Source organism: Balaenoptera acutorostrata, chromosome 2, assembly GCF_949987535.1.
Source record: "Balaenoptera acutorostrata chromosome 2, mBalAcu1.1, whole genome shotgun sequence".
NCBI classification, from domain to species: Eukaryota; Metazoa; Chordata; class Mammalia; order Artiodactyla; family Balaenopteridae; genus Balaenoptera; species Balaenoptera acutorostrata.
The window spans coordinates 179,049,956-179,064,263 of NC_080065.1; the positions used below are offsets into that span (position 1 = coordinate 179,049,956).

Genomic DNA, 14,308 nt, shown 5'->3' on the forward strand with positions numbered 1-14,308 from the left:
ACAGGCTCCAGACGCGCAGGCTCAGTAGTTGTGGCTCACGGGCCTAGTTGCTCCGTGGCATGTGGGATCTTCCCAGACCAGGGCTCGAACCCGTGTCCCCTGCATTGGCAGGCAGATTCTCAACCACTGCGCCACCAGGGAAGCCCCTCACTTGCTGAAATTCTTTTGATTGACTTGTGTCACCATTTGCGTGAGCTCCAGAAGGCCAGGGACCCTCTCAGCCCCAGCATCTGATTCAATGTCTGGTCATTATAGGCAGATGGTCAATACATATTTGTTGAATGAATGAACTTCTCTTATTCTCTGAACATTCTGCACATGCTGTTCCTCCAGCCCAGAATTCCCCTCCTACCGCTTTTACAAAAGGTTACCAGAGGATTTCATCTACCAGGTTGTAACAGGGCTAGGGGCACAAGGTCCAGATATCTTTTTTTTCTTTCTTTCTTTTTTTTTTTTTGCCACAGAGCTTGTGGGATCTTAGTTCCCCAACCAGGGATTGAACCTGGCCCCTGCAGGGAAAGTGCCAGGTCCTAACCACTGGACCGCCAGGGAATTCCCAGATGTCTTTTCAAGAGAACAACTTTGTTTCCTTCAGATAAATACCCAGAAGTGGAATTCCTGGATCATATGGTAGTTCTATTTTTATTTTTTATTTTTAAAAATTTTTTATTGAAATATAGTTGATTTATGTTATAGGTAGTTCTATTTTTAATTTTCTGAGGAACCTTCATACTGTTCAGGCCATAGTCTGAGTAATATTCCATTGTAAGGCTATATCAGTTTGTTTATCCATTCATCAATGGATAGACATTTGGGTTGTTTCCACATTTTGGCTCTTATGAGTAATGCTGCCATGAGCATTCAGGTACAAGTTGTTGCATGAACATGCTTTCATTTCTTTTGGGTGTATACCTTGGGAGTGGAATTGTTGAGTCCCATGGTAATTCCATGTTCAACTTTTTGAGGAACTGTCAGACTGTTTTCCATGGCAGCTGCACCATTTTATCAATACATTCCCACCAGCAAAGTACAAAGGTTCCAGGATTCCAATTTCTCCACATCCTTGCCAATATTTATTTTGTTTTATTATTATGGTGATTGCCATCCTAATGGGTGGGAAGTGGTATCTCATTGTGGTTCCCCAGTCCTTCTGATCTGTCCAGTGGACAAGCCAAGCACAATCCTGCAGCAAAGGCAACTGGGGGTGTGCACGGACCAGCAAGTACCGAGGGGATGTGGCCAAAGTGCACCTGCCACCAGCTGTGACCTTGAGCAAGCCACTTTCCCTGGTGGTACCTAGATGGCCTCAGCTGTAGAAAGGGATGGTAATGCATCCCTCAAAGGGTGGGTCTAAGATTTTTTTTCTTTTTTTAACATTATTTACTTACTTTGGTTGTGCCAGTTCTTAGTTGCATCAGGTGGGCTCCTTAGTTGTGGCTCGTGGGCTCCTTAGTTATGGCATGTGAACTTTTAGTTGTGGCATGCATGTGGGATCTAGTTCCCCGACCACGGATCGAACCCGGGCCCTCTGCACTAGGAGGGCGGAGTCTTACCCACTGCCTCACCAGGGAAGTCCCGAGATTTCAGTAAGACCATTCGTGTGCAGGAACAGATAACAGGAGTTACAAGTTGTCTGTTTCCATAGGACTCAGCTCTGAGAATCCCCCCTCAAACTTCCTAGGAATACAGACTTCCTCCTCTGTGCCCACAGATTAGTTCATTCTAGCATCACGGTTCCTCATCAGAGCCCCAGGGTGTAAAGCAAAAATGCATGACGTTTGGATGTTGATCAAAACATAACTTGGCTTCTCCTTCCACTTGAAAGTTTATTCTGTGGTGGACTCTGCTTTGCGCCTGGCTGAGAATACCGCCCCGGACTCAGGACCCGATCAGCATCACGTTCAAATCTCGGAACTTGGTGTTGGATGGGAGCCCCAGGTCAGGCTTCTTCAGGCTGGAAGCTTTGGTAGAGAAGAAGGGCCTGGTGCCCCTGCTGTTGACCCTCTTTCTGTCCCCCTCACCTCCTCTCACCAGCCTGTGGGTCCCTCCTGCCCAGGTGCAAGGAGGAGGGGACAGGGCATTTCCTCCATGGCTGGTGGCTTTGCCCTTTTGGGTACCCCAGCAGTGTGTTAAAGTGTTCTGGGGGGGTTCTTTGAGGCTTCCTCTTCCTGGAGACCCCTTCGCTGGCATGGAGGCATCTTTGATATGGGTTGTGGCTCTTCCCTCAGCTCTTGGGGTCTGGTCCTACCCTCTCATCTCTCTCCTGGTGGGCCTCCATGCTGACCGCCAAGAAGCAGACACCCTGACTCCACCATGAGAACCGCCTGCCTCGCCCCCTGGATCTACTGGGGGTCAGATCCCAGCCCCGTTGACTCACTTGAGCTTTCTTAAGCCAGGGTCAGCCTGAGTCTCTGGTGTCCTGCCTTCAGGGATATTTTTCAAAGGCTGTGAAGTCACCTTCCTCTCTAGGCTCTGGGTTAACCCATGTCCCAAGAGGGTGTGATAGGGCTTTTTTTTTTTTTTTTTTTTGGCCGTGCCGCGCAGCATGTGGGATCTTATTTCCCCGACCTGGGATTGAATCCGTGCTCCCTACATTGGAAGTACAGAGTCTTAACCACTGGACCGCCAGGGAAGTCCCCCTGTGATAGGGATGTACAGGTAGCGACAGCTCCCCTGAAGAAATGTCTTCACCCATCTCTCTCTTTCTAAAAAAATTTTAAAAAAATTATACAGAATTTCAAAATAGACAGCAAAGAGGACATGTGATGAAGCCACATGTGCCAACTTCCACGGTCCTCACGGCCAATCTTGTGCTTTCCTTCCCCTTACACCCTGTCATGGGTTCAACTACCTCTCTTCCCCAGGGGGAAAAAAAGTGCTAACCCCCAGATTTTGATCTTATTTAGAAATAGGGTCTTTGCAGATGATCAAGTTCAGGTGAGGTCATTAGGGTGGGCCCTAACCCAACATGACTGTCGCTCTTATAAAAAGGGGAAATTTGAACACAGACACACACACACACACACACACACACACACACACACACACACACAGAGGGACAATGCCATGTGAAGATGAGGACAGAGATCAGGGTGATGTATCAAGCCAAGAAATACCAAGGATGCCAGCAAACCACCAGAATCTAGGGGAGAGTGACGGGACAGAGCCTGCCTCACAGCCTCGGAAGGAATGACATCTTGGTCTTGGTCTTTTGCTTCCAAGAACCATGCGACAGTACTTTTCTGTAGCTGAAGCCCTAGTCTGTGGTACTTTGTTAAGGTAGCCTAGGAAACTAATACACATACTATGCCCTGATTATTAGCACATTCTAGACCCCGGATCATTTTTTTCTTATGTCTTTTTCCATCCTTGATCTGGCCGAGGGATCCCAGTGTCAGCAACAGGTTCTGACCCCTTCCTTCACTCTGTTTCCTGACGGCTGTGATGTGGACAACTGAGCCTGATTACGCATAGCTACGACTAGGCTGGGCGCTGTCAGGACAACAGATGGGCCTTACTTGGGGCCTCGGTGTCCCTGTGGGGCTGGTGAGAGGCACAGGGAGAGGTAGGTAATGGCTTGGGTTTAGCCCAGCATTTCCCACCCAGCCCCTGCACCCCTTCTTTTTTTTTAAAAAAATAAATTTTATTTATTTATTTAGGCTGGGTTGGGTCTTCGTTGCTGCATGTGGGCTTTCTCTAGTTGTGGCGAGCGGGGGCTACTCTTTGTTGCGGTGCGCGGGCTTCTCGTTGCGGTGGCTTCTCTTGTTGCAGAGCATGGGCTCTAGGCGCGCAGGCTTCAGTAGTGGCACGTGGGCTCAGTAGTTGTGGCTCAGGGGCTCTAGAGCGCAGGCTCAGTAGCTGTGGTGCACGGGCTTTGTTGCTCCACGGCGTGTGGGATCTTCCCGGACCAGGACTCAAACCTGTGTCCCCTGCATTGGCTGCCGGATTCCTAACCACTGCACCACCAAGGAAGCCCCCAGCTGACTTTAAAGAAACTGACCACGTTACTTTATAGTCTGTATTGTGACAATTAGCAACAACAACTTGTGGGGGGCAAATAACGCCAGCAGACTCAAGGATCAGGATACCGGTTTGGTGTTTTTATTTTTTATTTTTTTATTTTTTTTTTATTAATTTAGCCTGTTCTGCTTCTTTCCCCTGGGCTAGTGCAGTGCTTTTTTTAATTTAATTAATTAATTAATTAATTAATTTATTTATTGGCTGTGTTGGGTCCTCGTTTCTGTGCGAGGGCTCTCTCCAGCTGCGGCAAGCGGGGGCCACCCTTCATCGCGGTGCACGGGACTCTCATCACCGCGGCCTCTCTTGCTGTGGAGCACAGGCTCCAGACGCGCAGGCTCAGCAATTGTGGCTCACGGGCCCAGCCGCTCCGCGGCATATGGGATCCTCCCAGACCAGGGCTCGAACCCGTGTCCCCTGCATTGGCAGGCAGATTCTCAACCACTGCGCCACCAGGGAAGCCCCGGTTTGGTGTTTTTAAAAAATGTTTATTCACCCATTTACTGACCACGTTGATACTCTGTGCTTAGGGAAAATCACTGTGATGAAAGCTCAGGTTTCCACACTGCACCCACTTGGGGAATCAGGTCCACACTTGGACTGAAGGACCGTAATAAATGGGACCACAAGCCCCGTCAGGGATGCAAGCGCTCGGTGAGAGTGCTTGGGATTGGGAGGCACCACGAGTGGGTTCCTAGCAACGGCTGGTTCTCTGCGTGCTCCCTGAGGCTGACTCACCCCAGAAAAGTTGATGGTGGGTCATTTCTATAAACAGTGCCTTGAGGCAGCCGGGTACCCGGTGGTGCCCTGCACCGGGGAAAGAGCCTAACTCGCCAAATGGAATTATTCACAAAACGGCAATGAGCTGTTGTTCTGTTTCTCCTCTTTGATTAAAAAGTAAAATTTATCTTACACAAAAGAGAGACTTGGGGCAGAAGCTGCCCCAAGCTCCAGTCAGCGGCCCCTTCCCGGTAGTGATGCCTGCTTGGCTGCTGTGAGTGGCCTCAGCTTCCCACCGGGATGAGGGGTTCTGGCCGCCCTTGCAGGGTGAGCGGGAGGCTCCCAAGCCCACCAGGGGCTCGGCCTGGCTCGGAGCAGGCGCACTGTGTGGTCAGCGAGCAGGAAGGAGGGTGGCCGATGGGCCCTGGGGGTGCAGTGTGGGGCTCAGGGGAAGTCGCGGTAGGGCAGGCGGAAGGGGTAGAGGGGCGTGTAGCGCGAGTTGTGCCAGAGCAGCTTCTCCTCCAGGAAGGCGACGGTCGGCAGGGTCAGGACCAGGGTCTGGTGCTTGAGCATGCTGTGCACGTTCAGGCCTGGGGGGCGGGGTGGAGGCACAGTCAGGGCGGGCCCCCCCTGCCCCCAACAGAGGCACTAGGGTCTGGTGTAGGGTCGGTCCTGAGCCCCGTAGCCTGGGTTCAAACCCTGGCTCAGTCGCTCACCCCCAGCAAGACCCTGGGCAAGAGACTGCCCTTAGCTCATCAACTTCCAACCGAGAGCATCCTGAGTGCCCAACTCTGCCCTGTGCTCAGGCACGGTTCCCACCTCACACCCCAGTGGGTTAGGCTGACGGTAAACAGAGCAGATAAACAAACACGATGTACTGAGGGAGGCCCATGGGGCTGCAGTGAGTGATGAGGGGAAGGAAGGGGAGGGCAGGGCAGGGCATGCAGGATCTGTGGTCCTCTGGGGAAGACTTGGGCTTTTGCCCTGAGTGACAAGGGAGCCCTGGAGGGTGGTGGGCAGAGGGACAGGACCTGACTCAGGTGCTCAGGCGCCCTCTAGTGGCCGTAGTGGGAGTGGCGGGGACGGGAGTGCAGGACAAACTGTGGGGAGGAGTCGGTCAGCAGGAGCCTGAGACCAGGGCAGAGGCCGCTGTGCCCTAACTGTGCCGGTCCAGGCAGATGGTGGGAGCTGGCCCAGGGCGGTGAGAAGCGGCTGGATTCTGGATATGTTTAGAGACAGCGCTGGCGGTGAGCTAACAGACCGAAGTGGAGGGGGACAGTGTGGTTTGGGGCCAGAGCTGCTGGGAGGAGGAAGGTCTTGTGTGCCAAGATGAGTAGGAGACCCCACGTGCCGCTGTCCAGGAGGCATCAGGGCACACAATCAGGAGACCAGGAGAGAGCTCTGGGGATTAGTCACTGCAGCCACTGGTGTGACGTACTCAGGACAGCCCTGATCCTGAGTCTCTGAGCGAGGAGCCGGGTGGGGACAGCCAGTGGGCCCTCAGACTCACTCCACGCCTGGCACTGTGGCCCAAGCTTGGACAGACGTGATCTCAGAGTGTTTTTTGTTTTTTGGCTGCACCGTGCAGCTTGTGGGATCTTAGTTCCTGGACCAGGGATCGAACCCGGGCCACAGCAGTGAAAGCATGGAGTCCTAACTACTGGACCACCAGGGAATTCCCCTCAGAAGTTTTCTTTAAGAAACACGTCATTCTCCCAATGCTCCGTCTGGGCAAACTGAGGGTTGGGTGGGGGAGGGTGGTCACTGCCCAAGGCCACTCTGTGACCAAGTTGCAGATACAGGATTTGAACTGGCCCATGCTGCACTCTCTGGGGGTCTGGGAGACAGAGCGGGGCCCTTTGCTCACCAATAGCAGGGACTAGGTTGAAGGTCTTCAGCCCAGAGGCAGCTGCCACAATGTTCTGGGGCATGTCCTCATGTTCTCTGAAACAGAGGCCAAAAGAGGTGAGCCCCTGCTGAGGACGGACCGCCCCCCGTGCCCCCCTGCCCCAGCCGCCCCTGCTCTGCCCGGCACCCTCACAAGTCCACAAGGAGGACGGAGTCGCCCCAGCGGCGGTAGCGGGCCAGCTCGATCAGGTACTGGGGGTCTGCGGTCGGCAGCTCCAGGGAGTCCACGATGTGCAGGTCGTCCTGGTGGGAGGAAAGGACAGTCTGAGCCCACCCTGCACCCACAGCCCACACCCCAGGACCCCCGTGGCTCCCGGCAGGACTGCTGCTGTACCTGGGCCAGCTTGACGGTCAGTGCCACCTTGAGGCCCTGCACCCGCACTTTCATGGGCAACATGTAGTAGTAGCTTGTGGGGCCCCGGGGGCCATGGGCAATGCCTCCTGCGGGGGCAGAGGTACGTGAATAGGTGAAGGCCCCAGCTGGGCTTGGAGGTCAGAAATTTGCCCCAGTGGCTGGCACAGGGGAGGTAGGAGGGAGGCTGCCCGCGGCCAGGCAGAACCCCAGCAAAGAGGGCAGGGCCTCAGGTAGGGATGGAGAGGGGAGGTTGGATCGGGCATCACCTGGGACAGGTAACTTCACCTCACTGGGGCTTGGTGTCTTCAGCCGTCAAACCTTGGGTGAGGATGGTCTACCCGTGTGTCCTCCCTCTGCTGGGCGCTGGGAGTGCAGCAGGGAACATGCGGGACAGGATCCCTGCCCTCATGCCATTCATATTCAGCCAGAGACTTGATCCCAGAGGGAACCAGGGCTGCGCCAGGCAGCACAGGGGGTTGCAGGGGGTGGGGAGACCCAAAGAGGGTCAGGGAGGGCTTCCTGGAGGAGGCATGGCCCAAACACATCAGAAGGATGAGAGGGATTGGCCAGACAAATGGGAGATGACTCTGAGTCAGCTCTGTTTGGTCAGAGAGGGTGTACAAGGGACAAGGGGGCGCGGTCTGCAGCCACCAGGGCCTGGAAGGCCAAGATGAGGGGCTCAGACTTCACGCAAAGGCCGCAGGAGCTGGGAGGTTTAGGAAGAGCCCTCTGGGTGCTGTGTGAAGTGTGGGCCAGGAGAGGTGAGATGGGAGGTGGGGCAAGAGGGGCTGTGGCCATGGCCTGATGAGAGGCCAAGGCCAGAGCTGTGGGGAAATGGGGCGAAGTGGACGGACTCTCCAACCTCTGACCGCACGTGGGCAGACCTGCTTACCTCCTCGCCAGATTGGGGAGCGGATGCTGCCATGCCGGGCGCGCCCACTGCCTTTCTGTGGCCAGGGCTTCCGGCCACCGCCCCGCACCTCGGCCCTGGTCTTGGTCTTGGCGTAGCTCTGTAGGCACAGAGTGAGGAAGGAGTCAGGTTCACAAGGGAGGTGCCATTGCAGACGGAAGGTGCCAGGCCCAGGAACACAGCAGTGAGCTGGGTGGACCGGCCTGCCGCTGGGGAGCCGGACAGGAGACACAGAGACTGGGGCTCCGTCGGGACAAGCACAGCATGGAGCGCTTTGGGAGGGAGGGAGGGATAAAGAAATCAAGAGTTCCCTCCTCCACTCCAGAACATCAGCCTCAGAGAGGCAGGGGCTCTGCTGCCTGACACACAGTAGGTGCTTAGTATTTTTTGAATGATTTCCATGTGGTTGTAACTAAAAGGAAGCTGGGGGAATTCCCTGGCGGTCCAGTGGTTAGGACTCTGAGCTCCCACTGCATGGTGCACGGGTTCGATCCCTCCATCCCTGGTCAGCGAACTAAGATCCTGCAAGCCGCGTGGCCATAAATAAATGAATAAAATTAAATACAAAAATAAAAGGAAGGTGGGGCATGGGGAAAGACATGGGGGTTAGGGAGAATCAGGGAGAGGTGCGGGGTAGGGGATCATGCAAGGCTTCCAATGCCAGGCTGATGACTTCATCTCCAGGGCCACAGCGAGCCAGGGAGGACTCGCCAGACTTGAGGTGGGCGGATGGAAGGCAGGGACCCTGATTGATGACAGCATCACCAATGCTCTTGGCGTAAGATCCAAACACCTCACGTTGCCCCTGTTGACCTCCATGGCCACAATGGGCCCCTTCTGATCCCTGCCACAGAGGCTCTGCCTGTGTTGCTCCAACGCCCTCCACCCCAGCCCCACTGCCCGCTTCACCTGGTTAGCGCCTGTCACACACCTGAGGTTCAACGCCCCTTTCTCTGAGACAGTTTCCCTAATTATACATTTACAGGCATGACTACTTGATTCATGTTCTCCTCACCAACTAGACTGGGAGCTTCAAAAGGACAGGGGCCTCGCCTGTCTTGTCCCCCAGCACAATGCCCAGGGCACAGCGGCAGTTCACAAAACGCCCGGCAAATGGCCCATCGGCGAGTGGGTCAGGAGAGAGGATGGGGCCTGAGCCCCACCGTCCAGAGAGGACACGGCAGGGGCATCCTCTGCCCCCCAGCCCCGCCCCGCCCCACTATGGGCACTCACAATTCTCTTGAAGTTCTTCTGCCAGATGGCAACCTGGTGCAGGATATCCAGCCTGTGGAGGAAGGAGACACGACAGGCCCACTTCCACTTAAAATCCTCTCCGCCCCACTAGATGAAAACTCCGGCTCCTCCCCATCCACTTCCAGGGCCCTGTGTCACCTGCCCAGGTCCCTCTCTGAGCCCATCTTGCACCACCTCCAGCTCCACTCTGTGTCCGTTCTACGGAGTCCAGCCTCCAAGCCTCTGCACTTGCCGTTCCCTCTGCCTGATATGCTCTTCCCCTGGCTGGTTCCTTTTCTGCCTACCGGTCTTAGCCCAAATGGTATCTCCAAGAGGAGTCCCCTTGCTAAAGAGGGCTTTACCTTACTCCTTTCCTCCCATTACGACTTCCTTACTGCCACTTCTTTACAGACTGGTTTGCCTCTCTACCCCTGTGCTGTTCCATACAGTAGACACTGGCCACACGTGGGGCTACTAAACCCCTGAAAGGTGGCCAGTGCCACATGGTGAAACGACAAGATTTTAGATTTATCAGGCTAAATGAAATATATTATTGAAATCAATCTCATTTGTTTCTCACTATTTGAAAGAAAACTTGGCTACTGGAAGAATTTAAATTACACGTGTGGCTCGCATTGGACAGGGCTGCCAGGCTGGTTTGCCAGGGGTTGGCAAACTATGGCTAGTAAGGCCAAATCTGGCCTGCTGCCTGTTCTTGTAAATATGTTTTACTGGAACACAGCCACGCTCATTCACTTACACATTGTCTACGGCTGCTTTTGTACTACATCAACAAAGATGAGTAGTTGCCATGGAGACGTTACAGCCCGCAAAGCCAAAGACATTTACTCTCTGGCTCTTTACAGAAAACGTTTGCTGATCCCGGCTTAGACTGTGAGCAACATCGGCAACCTCAGTGCTCATTCACTGCTGTATCCCTGACACCTAGAATGGAAGCTGGCACACAGTAAGTGCTTCATAAGTATTTACAGAATCAACAAAATATGTCGCTTTTATCTTTTTTTGTCACCCTCTAGCAGACTGGGACTCTGTAAAGACAGAGAGCAAACCATACAAATAAGTAAAAGTAATAGACTAATAGCACTTATGTGCCAGACACAGTACACATAAGAGACATCACACACCTTGGCAAGCGAAAACTTGGTCCTGGGAGTTGGCCCATATAGGGTTGAGATCTGGCTCTAAAGTTTATAAGCTGTGTGACCTTGGGCAAATTTCTTAACATGTCTGTGCTCAGTTTCCTTACCTACGAAATAAGAATAATAGAATCCATTCCTAGGGTTGCTATGAGGATCTGGTTAATTAAACTGCAAGTAGGGTGACTTCCCTGGTGGTCCAGTGGCTAAGACTCTGCGATCCCAATGCAGGGGGCCCGGGTTTGACCCCTGGTCAGGGAACTAGATCTCACATGCCGCAACTAAAAAGATTCTGCATGCCGCAACTAAGGATCCTGCATGCTGCAACGAAGATCCTGCGTGCGGCAACGAAGATCCTGCATGCGGCAACTAAGACCCGACGCGGCTAAATAAATATATATATTTTAAATGCAAATACGCCCAACCCCCCCAAAAAGGGAATTCCCTGGCAGTCCAGCGGTTAGGACTCTGTGCTTTCACTGCTGAGGGCTGAGGATCAATCCCTGGTTGGGGAACTAAGATCCTGCAAGCCACGTGGCCAAAAATAAAATAAAATAAAATACAAATAGACTGTCCCAGGCACACAGTAAGGATTTAACCACTGTTAGTGCTCATTTTTGCAAAAACCAATAACAGCAACAATAACCAACATTTCTACAGACCATATTATGGGCCAGAATTATCTCATTTAATTGTCTGAGGTTTGACAGAATAGAGACACTGAAGCACAAGGGGGAAGGCAGGATTTGAATCCAGCCACTCGGGTTCCAGAGCTCTGCGTCCCTAACCCTCAGTGGATGTTACCTGTCAGCCCTCACCTTCACACAACTCTGCAGCAAGAAAAACCATCATTCTCTCTCTTTTTTTTTCTCACTCTCTTCTAACAGGTGGAGAAACTGAGGCTCGAGCCCAGGTCATCCTGATTCCTAAATCCCCGCTCCTCGTCCCTCTGCCACCCAGTTCACCATTTCGGCTCCCACTCACCTGGGCGTCGCGGAGAAAACGTCTGGGTGCAGCTCGGTCAGACCCAAGCGCTCCTGCTCGTAGCCCCGCAGGGTCTCGACCCAGGCCTGCACGGGACGCCGGTGCCCGAGTACCGGGAGCTCGCACCTGCGCAGCACGGGCACCCGGGGACCTGGAGCGATTGGGAGGTCAGGGGTCAGGGGCAAGGGTCAGAGTTTCCGGTTGCCACCCCTCCTAGGGCAACCCCAACAACCTCACCCGCGCTCGCCACCGGTTCTGGTTTCTCCGCCGGCTGCACTGCCTCTTCTGCCAGCGCCTTCAGGCCCTGTAAACGGTGAGCAAGAGTGAGAGACGATTCCCGGACCCTCCAACCTTTGTCCTCCGACCCCGCCCTCAGTCCCCGGCCTCACCCGGCAGCCCTTGGGCCGAAGCCAGGCCCGCGCCCCGGCCCGGACTAGCTGCAGCATTGTCGCGCAGCTCCCCACGCTTAGAGAGGTCAAGGCTTCCTCTGCTGGACTCTCTCGACGCCTCGCGATGACGTCACGCCCGCGACACCGCCGGCCGGGCTTGTATTCGGCGTTAGAAAGTTGGGCGAGCAAGAGCAAAGACGGCGGGGCCCGCTAACGCCTGTCCCCACCTCCGCCCCAAGACTAACCCCAGACGCTAATTTTCACTGCTGGCCACAAGAACCCTCTGCAACACCTGGGAGCGCGACCCCACAGCAAGAAACCCCGCCCCCTCTTCGGTCCCGCCCTCAAAGAGCCGGTGCGGTCATCCAGCCAATGAAACCTCCCTACTCAAAGGGCACGCTCCTCGTTCAGCCAATGAGCGTTAAGTCTGGAAAAAGTGGCTGGGCGGTGCTAGGGCGGGCACCTAAGGGAATATGGCCAATAACTGTTACGCTTTTTTTTTTGTCGGCCACGTCCCCAGGGCCCGCCCGCTTTGGGCCTCCCAGACCCTAGCCGTTGGTTTCTCCAGGAACGTGGTTTTGTTTGCTTGTTTGTTTAAATGCAGAGCGTTATCTCTCACAGAAAGCCCTCAGGGTAGGGCCTGGCGGATCGTGCTTCTCCTCTTAGATTCCCCCAGGGCACGTCCCCCTCAAATGCGTCAGGTTAAGAGATGTGACTCCCCCCATCTCCTAGGCCAAGGTCCTGTCGCGTCTCAGACTGCCAGGGGTCTCCGAGAGCAAACTGGGGAGTCCACAGATTCTGCGTTGCCTCCCTCGTCCACTCTCACCAACAGAAATCCAAACGCTCATTTTTTAGGTTCTTTGCCACGTTCCCCGTCAGGCCTCCAGGCGGCGCCACGAGCCCATAGCAGCCTGCCCCGGCGGGCCGGACCTGAGCGCTTGATTGGCAGTGAGAAATGGACCGAGTTTAGCCGCCGAGAACGTGGTCTGGGAGCCAACCTCAGTGTCCTCATCTGGAAAATGGGGAGGTGTGAGATTCGATGAAATGATGGAGGCAAAGCATGCCATGTGTAGAACATGCGTAGCTTTATTATTATTATTATTACTATTATTTTGAAGGTGAGTTTTATCATCAAAGCAAGACAAGAGCCAAGGTGGGGGACTTCCCTGGTGGTCCAGTGGTTAGGAATCCGCCTTCCAATGCAGGGGACGGGAGTTCGATCCCTGGTGGGGGGAACTAAGATCCCACATGCTGTGGTGCAAGTAAGCCCGGGCGCTGCAACTGGAAAGAAGACTGCATGCTGTAACGAAGAGCCTGCGTGCCACAACTAAGACCCAATGCAGCCAAATAAAAATAAATAATAAAAGGTCAAAAAGGGGGAAAAAAAAAAAAAAAAAAAGCCAAGGCAGGGATGGGGGTGGACCGTGGAAGACTTGAAGGCTTTTGTGTTGTTTTTTTGCATCTGATATATAACATATGGATATTTTTGTGAAGTATTAATGAAAACTTATAATGTATTTCATTGTGCATTCTATCCTTGCAAGAACCGTGGATATGTGTTTCAAACTCCACACACTTTGCAATTTTAAAAGGTCTTTTAATTTTGTACAATTTTGTTTATTCATTTTATGTTTGCATAAGTAATTCACACACCTAGTAAAGAAAATTCCAAAAACTACAAAAAGAAAGCTAGAGTGAAAAGTCTGTCTCCTCCATCCTCTGTTCCCTGCCCTGCCCCCACCCACCTCTTTCCCTTCCCAGAAGCTGCCACCACAACCAGCTGTGTGTCTTCTCCCAGAACCAGTTTATTATTTTACAGACAGATTTACAAGTCTGTCCTGTGCAAGAGAATTTAGATTTTATGTGGTGAAGGATGGAACAGCACTTAGCTGCTTAATGATTTATTGGGCACCTACTGTGTACTGCTGGGGTAAATCCAGCAGACACCCTTGAGATACTCACAGCCCAGTGCAGAAGGTTGAAAGATCAGAATGGGGGAGGGAACAGGGTCTACAGGGTCTGTGGGAGCACAGGGGAAGAACTGCTAATCTGTGGCGGCGGGGGTCTCAGAGGCAACTTTTCTGAAGCTGCAACCGGAGAGCTAAGGCTTGAGGGTCCATCAGGAGTTTGTCCAAAGGAAAAAATGTGATCCAGGCTGAGGAAACAGCAGTTGCAAAAGCCAGAAGTGGGGACTGGGGGAAGGGGTGGCTGGACTTTCCTGATGGCCACAAGCTTTGTTCATTGACTCAGTCATTTATGTTGAACCCACCTCAGGGCCTTTAGTACTGTTGTTCCTTCTGCCTGGATCATACTTTTCCCAGATCATACTTTTCCTACACATGACTCGATCCCTCACCTCCAATTCTTTGCTCAAATGTCACCTCCTCCGAGAAGCCTGTCCTGACCACCCTATTTCAAATTGCAATCCCCACCCCTGGCCCTTCTGACCGCCTTATCCCGCCCTATTTTTTTCCATCAGTACTTACCTTCTAACATCCTATATAATTTCCTGGTTTTTTTTTTAAAGGATCTTTATCTTTTTAAAAATATTTGTTTATTTATTTATTTGGCTGCATCGGGTCTTAGTTGTGGTGTGTGGGCTTCTCTAGTTGCGGCACTCGGGCTTCTCTCTAGT

At 53.2% G+C, this 14,308-nt stretch overlaps 1 protein-coding gene across 2 annotated transcripts; it reads right to left on the reverse strand.

Annotated features, from left to right (window-relative positions):
- Positions 1 to 4,148: 4,148 nt before the first annotated feature.
- Positions 4,149 to 11,996, reverse strand: MRPL4 (mitochondrial ribosomal protein L4). Of its 2 annotated transcripts, XM_007168998.3 has the most exons (9): positions 11,674 to 11,996; positions 11,522 to 11,588; positions 11,285 to 11,435; positions 9,144 to 9,195; positions 7,893 to 8,010; positions 6,980 to 7,086; positions 6,779 to 6,888; positions 6,605 to 6,681; positions 4,152 to 5,327 (listed from the first exon to the last, which is right to left on the reverse strand). In XM_007168998.3, the coding sequence occupies exons 1-9, from the start codon at positions 11,728 to 11,730 to the stop codon at positions 5,182 to 5,184; spliced, it is 885 nt and encodes a 294-aa protein (XP_007169060.1). In that variant the 5' UTR covers positions 11,731 to 11,996; the 3' UTR covers positions 4,152 to 5,181. The 2 variants fall into 2 exon arrangements, with proteins under 2 accessions (XP_057396709.1, XP_007169060.1); XM_057540726.1 differs by lacking the exons at positions 11,522 to 11,588; positions 11,674 to 11,996 and adding an exon at positions 10,289 to 10,410 and having other exon boundaries at positions 4,149 to 5,327; positions 11,285 to 11,410.
- Positions 11,997 to 14,308: the final 2,312 nt, after the last annotated feature.

What these genes read in the sequence shown, in the direction of transcription:
- MRPL4 (XM_007168998.3), bottom strand. Translation starts at nt 11,730, where the DNA reads ATGCTGCAGCTAGTCCGGGCCGGGGCGCGGGCCTGGCTTCGGCCCAAG. An exon ending in GTTTTCTCCGCGACGCCCAG is followed by an intron (nt 9,196 to 11,284) that starts GTGAGTGGGAGC and finishes CTTCCTCCACAG; the next exon opens with GCTGGATATCCTGCACCAGG. An exon ending in CAACCTAGTCCCTGCTATTG is followed by an intron (nt 5,328 to 6,604) that starts GTGAGCAAAGGG and finishes CCCGCCCCCCAG; the next exon opens with GCCTGAACGTGCACAGCATG.